Source organism: Rissa tridactyla, chromosome 5, assembly GCF_028500815.1.
Source record: "Rissa tridactyla isolate bRisTri1 chromosome 5, bRisTri1.patW.cur.20221130, whole genome shotgun sequence".
NCBI classification, from domain to species: domain Eukaryota; kingdom Metazoa; phylum Chordata; class Aves; order Charadriiformes; family Laridae; genus Rissa; species Rissa tridactyla.
Window position 1 is genome coordinate 10,880,533 of NC_071470.1, and position 13,978 is coordinate 10,894,510.

The 13,978-nt window shown below is 42.0% G+C and overlaps 1 protein-coding gene across 1 annotated transcript in view; it reads right to left on the reverse strand.

Moving 5' to 3' along the window:
* The window catches only part of PAICS (phosphoribosylaminoimidazole carboxylase and phosphoribosylaminoimidazolesuccinocarboxamide synthase), a 41,415-nt gene continuing 27,437 nt past the window's right edge, over nt 1-13,978 (reverse strand). Inside the window, exons 11-20 of the mRNA XM_054203021.1 lie at nt 9,486-9,687; nt 9,126-9,171; nt 8,661-8,858; nt 5,732-5,910; nt 4,916-5,095; nt 4,712-4,825; nt 3,331-3,414; nt 3,046-3,226; nt 1,907-2,065; nt 1-1,216 (exon numbers count right to left, since the gene is read on the reverse strand). Coding sequence (XP_054058996.1) covers nt 1,050-1,216; nt 1,907-2,065; nt 3,046-3,226; nt 3,331-3,414; nt 4,712-4,825; nt 4,916-5,095; nt 5,732-5,910; nt 8,661-8,858; nt 9,126-9,171; nt 9,486-9,687 — 1,510 coding nt within the window. The 3' untranslated portion in view covers nt 1-1,049. The remainder of the gene's footprint in view (nt 1,217-1,906; nt 2,066-3,045; nt 3,227-3,330; nt 3,415-4,711; nt 4,826-4,915; nt 5,096-5,731; nt 5,911-8,660; nt 8,859-9,125; nt 9,172-9,485; nt 9,688-13,978) is intronic.

Genomic DNA, 13,978 nt, shown 5'->3' on the forward strand with positions numbered 1-13,978 from the left:
AAGCTTTGAATTCAATAGTTTATTTATAATTGTAAAAGCATGAAAGTTACATACATTGAGTAATTGCATATTTGTTAGAATCGTACCTACTCAGAAGATCGGTGTGTGCAAAGACAAGACAGTCATGCTTACATTTCCCCCCAGTAGTTTGTTGCTTTACTCTTTATTCCCCCCTTCAGTTCAGTAAGATTTCCCATAGAAACAGTGAGGAAATATAGATATAGAATAGCTAGTTATTGACGTGTATGAAGACAGTCTGACAACATCACATAGGCCCTTTAGAACAACTGAAGGTAGAGATCTGCCTAGCATTTAAAAGGGCAAAGACTGGACCAGGCAAGAGTTGCAGCAAGAAGGCAACAAGCCTAGTTACAGTTCATTCAAACCGCTCGTGTTTATAGCTTGTTAACGAACAAGAGAATTGGTGTCAGCTTTATCAATGGGTTATGTATACACACACTTAAAAAACCCCCCACACATGTATGTATATACATTTTTTAAATAAGGCAAGTATTTATTTCAGGCTCTTAAAACATTTTTCCAGCCCCCTTTCCTATTAATACAGCGTATGTTGCCATTTTATTGCTAAAGAAAGCATACCATCATTGCAAGCAGAACAGCATCAGCACTGGCTTTAGTTAGCAGTCCAGTTGAGTTAATAAGGTTCAAGACATACATAATTACTATGGAAGAATGTGACTGTTACAGAAATACAGAAGACTAGTTGAATTCTATTTAGATCGCACCAAATCATTCTCTTGACAGTCTGTAGTTAACAGTATACACTACAAAGCAGAACAGCACCATTATGGAGCAACAGAAAGAGATACCTAAAATACTACTTCCCCATCTTTTACTAAGTTGTTATATTAAAAAAATACACAAGGGAAGGATAGGGCACAACAGACTTCATCTGTTGCTCTAACAATGCTTTCTTCTGTAAGAAAGGACGCAGGACTTTTCAGCTCATCCAAAAGTAAATCCTAATAGGAACAAATATGCACGCCATTATCTTTGCGTAACTAGTAAGAGTTACTTGTTTGTATGACTTACAAGGTGCACTCTCGAAGTTTTTTGTCAGCCTGCTTCAGCGAGATCCAGGTGTTTAACATGTTTGATCGCAGTTTGGCCCACACCAAATGGTTGTTTAACCCAAATATCTGGGCAGCAAACTGGGCAGCTCCTTCAGGTGACAGAGTGGTAGGACAGCTAAGACCTGCAGAGAAGAGAGTGCCACTTACTAAAGCATATTTACTTTATAGCAAAACAAAACACTGCCTCTGAAGAACAATTTAAGACTACATTTGTTTCAGCCTCCAGGAACCACATGATCTAGTTTTAAAGCTACTGATGTGTCATGCATTCCACCACTTCTAACACAACTGCTTCATGACATGTTAAACCAAAAGCCAGCATACCAAACAACTCTCCTGACAGGGAGGTAACAGCCTGCTGGGCCTCCTAGTTGCCAAGCATCCATTCAAGTCACTAACAAAAGTTAAGTCATACAGGTAGCAATGCACTGGAGTAGCAGTTAGAGTTAAGCTCTTACCTACACTGATTGTGGAGAAAGGAGGAAAATGCAGCTCTATAAAACTGAACAAAATTCAATCATTTAAATCCCAATTAATACTAATTCCAATTTCCAACTGGAATGTTTACCAAGGATAAGCCAAAGTTTATATCTTTAAGATTATTCCTATGTAATCTTTAACCTGCCTCTTGCACTTTTTGCTGTCAAGAAGTCAAAGATGGTATGCAAGATATTTCTAAAGACTTTGTTCAGTACTGATCCAGCCACTTTTCCAGTGTTTTGCCATGTATGTTTGTATGCGTTATGTACACTAGAAGAGTAACAAAAATAGAGCTAGGTCAGAACAAGAGCATAAATTGAAGATCATCTTACCACTGGGTAGTCTGAGAGAGGACCACACATCCTGAGTACCCCAGTCAGCTGAGAGCGGAGGACAGTTGACAACCGGATAAGCAGTGTTACCAGACATTACTGGCCCCAAACCATTGCTTCTGCCAGCTACAGCAACAAACACTGTTGGGATTCCATCTCCTGGAGGAGGGGGAAGGAAGAAATTCAGAAATGAGCAATCCACCTCGTTCTATAGCACTTGCTTTTGTGGGAAACTTTATCCAAGCCTATCATTCTGTTTGCAGTTATTTTTTCAATTCCATTAGATAGCACTAGAATTTTGTGTCTAACTTCCCCCTTTACAGAAATATCTTCTAAATCTTGCAGCCTTAAATCCCAGCTACTGTTTGCCACAACTGAAGTTAGTATGTCTTACTCTGCCTCTGAGAGGAAGTCTCAGTATGAGAGGAATCGGTGCTCCTAGCTTTGTAGGGAACATAGCCATTAAGCCTCTGGGATCTTTAAGCACTCCTCTCCTCAAACCTTACACAGTTCACCTCAAATTTAGTGTTTCTCAACTATGGTTACCACATCTGTAGTTTCACCAAGTAAAAAGTATACTCCTACAAAAATAAATAGCTCTTACCTCTCCTCTGCTAGGCTATAAACATGTCTGAAGAGACACCAAGTTTTCTAAGTAAAGACCAGAATTTAAATCAAGTATCTTTTTCTCATGGTGTCTAAAATAATGAGGAAGAATGTTTTCATGAAACAGGCAGGAAAACATAATGAGAGCAACACCTGCCTTGTTAATAACACATAAGAATATTCAGTCAGCTACAGAAACTACCACTCCTCATTTCAAGAAGGACCAGCATCACCAACAAGATGCTACAGTAAGTGTATTAACATGATCATGGCTTGGGCTAAGTAGTTCTGGTATGGGGATAGAAGCAGAGGTTAGACTTCGAGCAATGAAGTTGTGGCTGGGCAGCAGGACAATATATTACTCCATAATTGCTTAGTGGAGTCTATAACCTATCATTATGTAATTAGCAAATACAGAACAGCATTTAAAAATATTAAAAAAATGACACACACCCCCCCCAATCCTTAAGTTGCCAAGTCATTCTTGAACATGACGTTGTTTCAATCCAAATCAGTAATTCTTTGGCATTTACCTTCATATTCTGCTTTGATCCTCAGGGTTTCATCTGGCCCTTTGTGAGCAGAGGTCACTCTTAACTCACAAGGAATTCCAAAGGTTGCACATGCCTTTTTTATTTTTTCACAGTGACTGAGGTCAGAAGGGGATCCCATCAACACCACAACTCTACCTTGGCTCTTTGTTTTCAGAAGCAACTAAGGAAAAGAGTGAAGAGGGGGCAAGGGAAAGAAAGGCAGTCAACAGGATTGAAGACGTGCAGTTATCAGAGTTTAAATAGGTTGTTCATAAAAACAGATACCTCTACTCTTTCTGCAACCCATTCAAAGTTTCTCTTAACCATTTGCAGGGCTTCAGGAGTCACTTCTTTCAGGTCCCGGTAGGACTGAAAAGAAGAAAAAAAAATAAATACTGAAGTTAATGTGGGTTGGGTAAACAAAGCACTCATTTTGCTACCATAATTGGCAAGAATACCCCAATTGAAGTATTTATGCAGTTTCTAGCAATTCCACAGGAAGGAAAACAGAGATTGGTACAGATATAGAAGAGAGTGGATATGGAAGCAAGGAAGAGCTATTTAATGAGGAACTATCTCAGTAGGTGTAAACAGCTTTCTACTTTACAATTCACGGACATTTGCAACATGAAAGGCTTTTAGCCAGAAAGGTATCAAGGTTTTGGAAACTTCCAAAAGAGTAAGTTTAAGGAAAGACAACTTTTTTAAAATTGGATTTTCAACAACATGATTGCCTGCAGTAGCACTGCATTAGCCAGCCTAGGTTCTGCACAAAGTTATCATGTGCCTTATTTTAGTGAGATGAGCAAAAGCACTGTTAGAGCAATTCACTCAAGCATGCTACTACATAATTCCAGTAAAGTAAACAACAGAGCAGTTCCACTTCCTAATTTAAAAGTAATACCCCTCCTCCCACACACACTTTAAAAATCTTCCCTTGTGGCTTAGAGCCACTTTCTCTAGCAGGGTCTGTTACTAGTCTCAATGACTGTCACAGAAGCTCCACAGCAGCAGCATTCCCAAACTAGTTCTTTCCTAACTACTTATCTGGTAATTCAGAGATATTTGACAAGTGCAATTGCTACAAGTTTAAACGTAGAACAAATTTTATTTCAAATTTATGTTTGAAGCCCTCATATGCAGAAACAATCTGTTAGTAACACTTAGAGACAACTGAATATTGAATTTAAGCTTAACCAAAGTAAATAATAAAGAAAAGCATCCTTCCTGCACGTCCCTCTTATGCATCACCAGATCTCTACTAGTAGAGGATACCACTGTGAATAAACAGAGAAACTTGGAGGCAGACCTGGGAACCAAAGCTTCTACTCTTCCTACTGACTTGTCCAACTATTTATTATCTGTACAAGTCAGAAATTCTGATTACCCCTGGAAGCTCCATGTTTCATTACAACAGCCCCAGTCAGAAGTGCTGTTGGGCATTCCTATTGAAGGTATACAGGCAGAGGATTTTTTCCTACCATAAACCAGATAATCAACTATATAATGAGAACAGGATTGGACATTAGGTACCCTATGAGCTACTCTAACAAGATAAGACTATCTAGAAAAAGCCACTCTGAAAGCAGGTGTTTAACTGTAGGGTTTATTTTTTTTTCCTATTCTCCTTCCCAGCTGCCTTAGAAGGTAAAGACTAAAACAGTACCTGTTTGTCCTTCTGCTGGCTTCTGTCTCCTGATGGCCACAGTCTCCATGAATCATTGTCAATAACATCAGCAAGAACAATTTCTTTTGTCAGAATATTAACACCAAATTCAATCTAAAAAGACAATCAGAATCCTATTTTAGGAACTACAGAGTGATATATTTCCTGTCAGAATCAGGATTGTGAAAAGTCAGATTCTTATACCTTCAGGTCTACCAGAGTGCAGTTTTGGGGCTGCCATGATTTTTCCAGGATCTCAAAAATAGCTTGAGTAGAACGAGCCATAATATCCACTTCAGTCTGGCCAATAGTAAGCCCACCAAAACAGAATTTTGCTTCAATTAGCTGCTCCTCAGACCACTGTGGATCGTTATTAGCATCATCCTGTTAAGAAAAACAAAATCATGTAATTGATGCTTGCTATAAGAGGAAAATAATAACTAGAAGATCATACTAGGTTTTGTTTTTCAAAAAAACCTACAGGCTTCAAACTAGTATTTTATGATTCACACTAAAAAGAGTGACAGCAACATTGAAAACACTTGTTGTAACACCTGAACATCTTTAAAAGCACTTCAAGGTTGCAGAGTGCCCCAAGAGTGACAGGCTACATCACGTTCAGTGCCCATTCCCAGAGAACTTCAGAATCCGAAGACACTAGCTAGCTACTTACCCTTCCCAAGCAAGCACTATTTATTTCAATTTCTTCAAGTATATAAACACATCTGTTTCAACTAATGCTTTAGGCTTATGCCTGAAGAGTCCTTAATACCTTACAAATAAAGCACTTTATGTACAGTTTGGCTTGTTATTCTTTGATGGCCCTATAAGCCAGTATTACACTATATGCACTTTAGACAAAACAGCTGTTGCACAAGAACACAAGAAAACATGAGGGTGGCAAAACTACCAATACTATGAGGACTGGTCAGCTACTAGCACTACTTGCATTTTAAATGAGATAATACAGAGTTCTAGCTCTGTTTAAGTTTGATTAACATCACGGGAAAGGAAACTTACCTTGTAGAACATTTCGATTTTGGGTGGGTAAAACTTATAGCCTTCTTTGACACCAGGGTTTCTTTTGAGGAAGGAGCCAGTAGCAATTCTTCTGCACACCCATTCAATAGGGATCATTTCACAGTGAGCTGCTATGAATGCTGTGTCACTCTGTTTCCTGACGAAAGCTGTTTTGATTCCTAAATGTAAAGATGGCAGCTTAGTTCCATTACTAGGCACACTCCACAGTTAAAACAGGAGTCAAACATCCTTAATTTCAAGTACAATTGAATCTTGTTCTTCTCTGGACTTAAGGGACACACTGAATCTCTTGAGGGTATTTTAAGCCCACTCTGGCCTTGCAGAAGGCAATCAATGCAGTTCTCTTCCACAAATCATTAGTTTTGCCAATTTTATCATACAATGCTTGCTTGTAGCTCAGAACCTTAAGCCCTGGTCAGAAATTCTATTCTTGCAAATAATTTTGTTCACAGAGTTTTTTTTTTTTAAAAAGTTTGTTTTCAAACAAAAGTTAGGAGCAACCAAGCACCCAACTATGCTCTCTGGCAGAAGATCCATTATACATGGAACAGTACTTGGAGGCTTCAAAGGAATTAGGGAGCATGCTAGTCTTTACTACTTTGTTTAATAAAGGAGGATGGGGCAGGGAAGAGAATGACTTCATTCTCCCTTTTATTACAAACTAACATTTATTTAGGGCACTAGGTCTTAGTGATTTGTTAGGCAGAAGACCTTAAGACTCAGAAGCACATGCAAACATACGAACTTGGTGCAGCAAGTCAACCTTCTGACATAATTCTTAAGACGGCCCCATATTAAATAGGGACAGCCAACGTGTGCTGGTAGGCACTCTAAGTGCAAAATGGCTTTTTTTTTTTTTTTCAATTTTACTCTTGAGGAAAGTCCCATTTTCCTCCCCCCAGGGCAAGACAACTGCCAAGCCCAAGTGGCATCTGCCAGTAATAGAAGACAAAGGAGCTGCATCCTATCAAACCAAGAAGTAGCTCTACTCCATTCCACTTCAGGAGCCATAAAGGAAGAATTAAAGGAAGAGGTCTTAAAACATAGTATATTAACATTGACTCTGGAGATTTTGCTGCACTGCCCTCAAGGGCAAAATGATTTAAGTAGTCAACAGCCCATTAAGTCACTTCTAAATCCAGGCATTGAGGCCCCCTGTGTGGTTTACTACTACATTTTTTCATCAGCATAGATGCATGCTTTTGAAGGGCTGACATTAGCTCTATTACAAAAGAGAAGTTTCAACAGGACTTTGTAAATCATCACCTTTAAAAAAGGGTAGGTTAAGAAGAGTTGCGCAAAGTAAACAACCTATGATAAGGCATTCACATTATCTGTAATTTATGCCAGTCAAATAAGCAACCTGGAGAAGAACCCTGAAAGATCTTTCTTTGCTTTAAAATGCAGCTGCGGTTTACTCTGCATATTTTTCCACAGCACCTGAAGTTACTGAGTACAAGCCATTTAAGGATCTTTGAGGTCTACACCATGGCTTCTTCACCTTTGAAGTTCATATCTGTAGGATATTAAATATTTTGATTGTTATCTTAACTATTGCCATTTAAGAGTTAGGCAAAATATCTTCATTCAAAATTGTTCCTAAATGAAAACTGGTAGTTTTAGTCAACTGGAAATATAATTAGAAAGACCTTGCAGGCTTCTTTGTACTGTATGGACAACAGGCTTCCCAAGAAAGCCAGTGATTGAGGACTGTACTGAATGGCTTGATATATCTGTGTCACATTTTAAGAGCTACTTGCATAGAAATGTAGGGAGATACAACTCTACAGAAGCCATCTTTCTCTTCCCCACCTATGAAAAACATGCTTGGACTCGACTGGTTGGCTGTCTGAGAACTGTCACTACACCTTACAACGGATAATACAACTTTTGCAAACTTAGTGTGAACGCTTCAAAGTGCCCTGAACGCTCAGCTATAAGCTGTCTTAACCAAGCTTACCGGTGCCTGTATTATAGTACTGTTTGCAGACTCAAGTTAGAAAGCCGCCAGGGCAAATTCCCCTTTACAACTTGCAAACTTCTCAGTCAAAGGCACTTCAAAATGCTTTCTCAAAGCAAAAAATACTGTCTCCATTTTTGGAAGCGTGGTGCAAAACTTACTTGAGTGACCCAAGTTAGTTATGCACTCCACAAAACCTCACTTCTAGCATCAGAAATATCTTTAATCTGATCTAGTCAAAGATGTCCCCGCTTACTGCGGGGAGGTTGGACTAGATGACCTTTAAAGGTCCCTTCCAACCCAACACATTCTATGATAAATATTTTGAGTCTTTCAGAGTAACCATTAACTACCCAATAGACTAAAATATGCATCTGCAATACAGTCCTCCTAAGTGCTTAAGTACAAAGGATACAGAAATTTTACCTTGATTTGGCACATCAAACTGAGAGGGAAGGGGGGGGGGGGAAGATAAAAGGATACTCTTAATTTTATCTTTTAACATTCATACACAAGTTTCGTGCAGCTTAGACACAGTCTTGTAGTGCCACCAGCTAGCAGTGACTTCTATGCAGGCAGATGTACTGAGAAAGGAGAGATGGATCTAGTCCCGTGTTACAGGCAAGGAGACACGGTGCAGGGAAGGGACAGGAGTGGAGGGGAGGACGAGGGGTCTGTCCAAACAACCAGGAGAAACAATTGCGGTGTTATCTGCGATTAGAATATTACTTCGGATGGTCTCATACCCCAAATTAACAAGTCGCCCGCCCAGCTCTGCAGAACCAGCGGGAAAAGTGCAACTAAAAACTACTAGAAGAGACACATCAGAGCCTCCAGGCAGGATAAACCAAGACACAGGAAGCAATGCTGCTCTGTAACAAGATCTGCGACACACAGGCCGGTTGTGCGCGACACACGAGACCCCTAACACACCTCTGCGATACTCACCCGCCTCCTGCAGCAGCTGAAACACGCAGCTGGTGGTGGTGTTGGAAATGGCAGCCTTCCCCTCCATGCGGTCCTTCCTGGCCGCGTTCCCCGCCGTTATTTGGTCTTTCGACTGCATGAGGACGCAGCCCGGCATATCCGGCAGCTCGTACACTTCCTTCGTCTTACCTTCATTAACTTTCTTACCAAGTTTCAGGTCTAGAGAAGTTTTTTTTTTTTTTTTTAAAAAAAGTTTTAGATTGAGCAAAGTTGGTTTTTTTTTAACTTCTGCTCCTAAATCCGCATACTTTACGCCCAGTTGCGTGCAAAGCGAGACCCAGCGGACAACCCCCCCCCACCAAGCCCCCCTCAGCGCCCACGAAGCGCGCGCCAACCCCCCCCCAACGACCGTTACCGGCCCCCCTCAGCGCCCAACGGCCGCGGCGCGCGGGCCGCCCCCTCAACCGCCGCGAAGGTGGCGGTTACCTGATGCTGCGGGTGCCATGGCGGCGGCGGGAGCGGCGGCAGGCACCTAGGAGCAGAGAAGGGAGAGCCTCACCACGCGCCTCCGGGCCGGGCCCCGCCGCCGGGGTAAGAAGGGGTCGGCGGAAGGGGCGGGCGGGCGGAGGTACCGGCACCGCCCGCCAATCCCCCGCCCAACGCCCCCCTCTCTCCGCCCCCGGGGCGAACCCCACCCCGCCGCCGCCCCCCGTGGCAAACCCGGTCCTACGGGCAAACACACCCCCCACACGGCGGGGAGGGGACGGTGCGGGGTCCGGGGGGGGGTGATGTAAATGAGGGAGGCCGCTCCCCCCCCCTTGTTCTCCCCCCCCCCCGTCAGGCTACCGGCGGCTGCGCGCGGGAGCCGCCACAGCGGGGCCGGCAGCGAGAGCGGGAGCGGGGCCGCCTGCCGCCACGTGCCGCCGGCGCCATGGAGCTGGAGGAGCTGGGCATCCGTGAGGAGTGCGGCGTGTTCGGCTGCATCGCCTCCGGCGCCTGGCCCACCGAGCTGGACGTGCCCCATGTCATCACCCTGGGGCTGGTGGGGCTGCAGCACAGGTAAGGGGCGGGGGGGGGGGGGGGGAGTCGGGGTCGGGATGGGGATGAACCCTCCGAAAAGCGGCGTCTCGCTGGCGGGCCCGGCCGCGGCGGCGGCCGCGGGAGGAAGGAGCGGGCGGCAAAGCGCAAGGAACGCCCCGCCGCCTGCCGGCTTCCCCCGGCCCGGCCCGGCCCGGCCGGAGGAGCAGCTCTGGGACCCGTTGTGGACCTCAGCTGCATCTCGCTTGTGTCGCATCCGCCCCTGCTGCCGGCCGCCATCACCGCGATAGAGTGAAACTTCTTGTCTACCTGACATGTCTATGGCGATGTAAAACTGACTTAGGTTCGCTGCGTGGATGCAGAGCTGCAAAATGAAGTTTGGGCTCGGCTTCCGTTTGGTATTTCAAAGTTACAATGTTACGCACTGACACGTACTAACCATTTTTTTCAGCGGTGCCGGAAAGGTATCTCCTCCTTGTGGGAACACATGCACAGCCAAACACGCACGTGCTGCTTTTCTACTACATGCTGGGCTCCCCTTGTGCAAACACCTACATACTACGCTTGACTTTCCATTGGCAAAAAGTGGGCTAAATAATCACATTCCTGACAGACTGGGGAAGTGGGCTTCTCTAAGTACACATGCACTGAATAGATAACAATGATATGTTCTTTATATTTTCGAGGTCACAAACAGAGCAACAGAGGTTGCTCTGAAATGGTTTTGGACCAACAACAGAAAATTGTTGACATCGAGACTTACAGTTTATTACAGCTGAGTTTCATATACTTTTACTGGTAAAATGCTGCATCCCTACATGACTGTCATATACTAATAGTTTTCTTTGGGTTGCAGACATATCTTTCATAAACTTATATATATTTGCCAGTGTCCATCAAAACTGTTTATATTGGGAGCGATAGAGCTGCAGAATCCAAGGAACAATGCCATATAATCAATAGTCTCATTTTAGGTTGCGCCATTTCTCTGTGAAGAGCCCAGAAAAAAAAATCTTTCCTCATTTGTGCTTACACAGACCTGGAGTTCCTTAGTTGGAAATAAAATGATTGATGTATTTTCATCACTTTGCAGCTTACTATCTCGATTTTCATAGCAACCTTATTTCATGGTTTTTCAATACACTTTTTTCCTTCTGTTTTTTTTCTTTTTATTTTCTGATGGGCACTTGACAAGTATATTTGATTTCCACGGGCTCTTTAATATCAAATTTTCTCTGTGGAGGACGCAACTGTAGACCGCAATACTAATGTTGTGACTGAGACTGTAAGCAATTCACAAGTTCTATGGGAAGATACACACCTAAAGGCATACATGCACTACCTCCGATTCTGATCTTCTACTCAATAACTGTCAAAATCTTTAAGGGATGCTTTCTTAGGGGCATAAAAATTATTGCATCTGTAAAGTGAAACAGTCTGTTCAATTAGGTATATCTTTGCAAGCAGTCAATAAAATTCTATTAAATAGCTGAGATGTTAATGTTCCCATTTCCTTCTTAAATGTTTCTCTCTAACCTCTTTGCATTTTTCCTACTGTAAGGTGTAGAAGAGGTGGCATCCCTCTCAGGAGGTAATTGGACAGCAGCTATTTTTCTCCTCCTTTTTGGAATGTCACTTGAAAACCAGAATAAACAGAAATAACAGTCCTTAGACCTCACCTTCAAATTAGTAAGGATGTTTAGGTAATGACTACTGGCTTTAGATAGTCATAGGCATGTTCTTTTATATGTAAATTAGTCCTGTGCAATAAAACAAATCATAGAATTTGTCCCTTAATTCATTTTAGATTTTAAAAATCAGAATATTCAACCATGACATTGTATCAAACTGCATTTTTGAGATGGCTGATGCACAAAGAAGAAGCAGCTGTTGGCAACATGTTATAATTTCTAATAGTTGAAATCTTATCTGTATACAGAAATATCCAAAGTATTTGTTACATGCCACAAAAACACGGGGCATGAATTCTATGTACTTTATATTCCGATATAGCTGGTTGCAGAAATGTGAAGGACTTTGCTGTTTCTGGTAAATGGCCTAAAATGAGTTGATAGTTTGTATTACAGTGTTAAAAAGATACTATGGCACTGGAGAGATTTACTTCAGTGAGGATGTTCGTAACTGAAAACTTGAAACCCTGTATGCTGGATCAAGCCACCAAAATATTTAGGCAGTATTGAATGGCATGTGTTTGAGTGGTGCTCATTGTTACACTGAAACTATTCTGCATGAAAAATCAGTTTGTATTTGTAAGCAAGGTTCTAGAGCGGGCCCACAAGTAGGCACATCATGAAAGATAAAAGATAGACTTGGAATTTCACTACCTTGATGTAAACAAGAACTTTAAAGGCTTAAATTTGCACTCCTTTGTAGCAGAAGTTAGAACATAGCTTTTTATTGGCTTTTACTTTATAATGGTAAACTGTGAATTAAAATGAAAACCAGTATATTCCTACTCATAGGCTAATCAGGGCCTTCCACACACTAAGAACATTGTACCAATTTAACTTGAGACCATTTTAAAGTTATTTCCATCTGTTTGTAACACATTTTACAGCTATGTTAGCAGTGATTTCTCATTATGTTTGAAACTTTAAAGCTGCTAAAGCGAAAGCTTTTACTCTGGCTTCAGTATAACAAGGCTTAAAAGAGGATGTTCTAAATCATCTTTACAATTTGTAAGCCAGGGAACAAAGTTACTGTAAAATCCACTGACAGCATGCTAAAATAAAGTGAGAGGATATTGGTAAGAAGAGGACTTTCTTGGGGGCGGTGAGGGAGGGAGGAGGAGTACTTTGAGTTACAAATCTATTAAACGTCATTTGAGGCCTTGACCGGGACAAATTTGTGAAGTTAATCTTGGAACGATTGTGATTTGTGTTAACTTTTTGCAAAATTCCCTGGAAAATATTTCTGGCAGTAATACTGTGTACTGAAGCCTGAGGGTATCCAGCTTTGTACTGATTTTTAGAAAAGGTCTCTAAAAAGCCTCTTCTGTGCAGGTGTAAGTGCTATTAAGTCAGGGAATCCTCCTTGTCCCAGCTCAGCTGGGTCTATGTATGGAATTTGCGATGAGAATCAAAGTAAATGGAAAGTGGAGGCTTGGCCAGCATCCTTTTTTGATACCTTCCCTGTTACTGTCCACTATGAAACCCCCCACAACAGAGCCCAAATAATCACCAATGTAAGTTAAGAATTTTTACTTCTCTTTCAGTCTAGTAAAATTACTGGTTGCTTCCCATTAGACATCCTTCCAAATATCTGCACTCAATACAGCATAATGAAAGTGTTTATCTCCGTTTCATATACAACCTCTTGGCTACCAGATAGATTTTTTTTTTTAAAGGCTAGTTAGCAAGCTGTTGGCATGCTGTCTTACACTGTAAATCTTTCAAGGAAAAAGCTTGGAATTGTGATAGTAATTGGATGGAAATTTTCTGAGGAACATGGATATGCTCCAGGTAATGTTTGTGATAATTTGGTATGCAACATATTTACCTCGTTCACTTCATCTCAAGAACCCCTACTTTCAGAGACACTTACTCAACGTGTATATGGTAACACTTGATCTTTTAGTTATGTCTTGGTGTATGGTCTGTGCTGCTAGGTGCTGACAGCCCAGTTTAATTACATGCCACACAGCTTACTCCCACAGGAAGAGAGGAGGAGCGAGACCTTTTTGCTGTATTGAGCTGTTACATCGCTAGGTTGTTTTATGTAACTTCCTGCAGGCCGCAGGTTCCTGCATGCTGGGAAAGTGAAGATAAGCCAGATTTCCATTCTAACCAAGTTCAAATCTCTTAGATGTACATATCACCAAATGCAGTTCGGTCTCAGCTCTTATCTCTGGATGTGGAGTAAGCAACTGGAATGAGATAATGTAAGAAGGAGCGGAAAAAACAGGAGGGAAGTGGTGCTAAAATGTTCTATACAAGAGGATGGTTCAGAGACAGCCAGTGTGTTTATTGTGGCCAACAGACTTCCCATTACATTAACCTAGCCATAGCGTTGGGGTGAGACTGTTCATTTTTCTTCCCATTGACTGTAGTTAAGTCATCCATGTGGGCATGATACAGCTCTCCAGTAATTTTCACAGGATTATTCTGTTGGCTTGTCTGCCTGTACCTTACATTTGAGCTTAATGCATGGAGGGAAGGTTGTACACAGCACAGGAGGTTCATGCTGGGTGTTTGAGTTCAAATAAACAGTCCTGGCTGCTCTTTCTGCCATTTCTTACACTACTTTCCTTGAACTTAAAAAAAATCAGGGTTTTTTGGAGG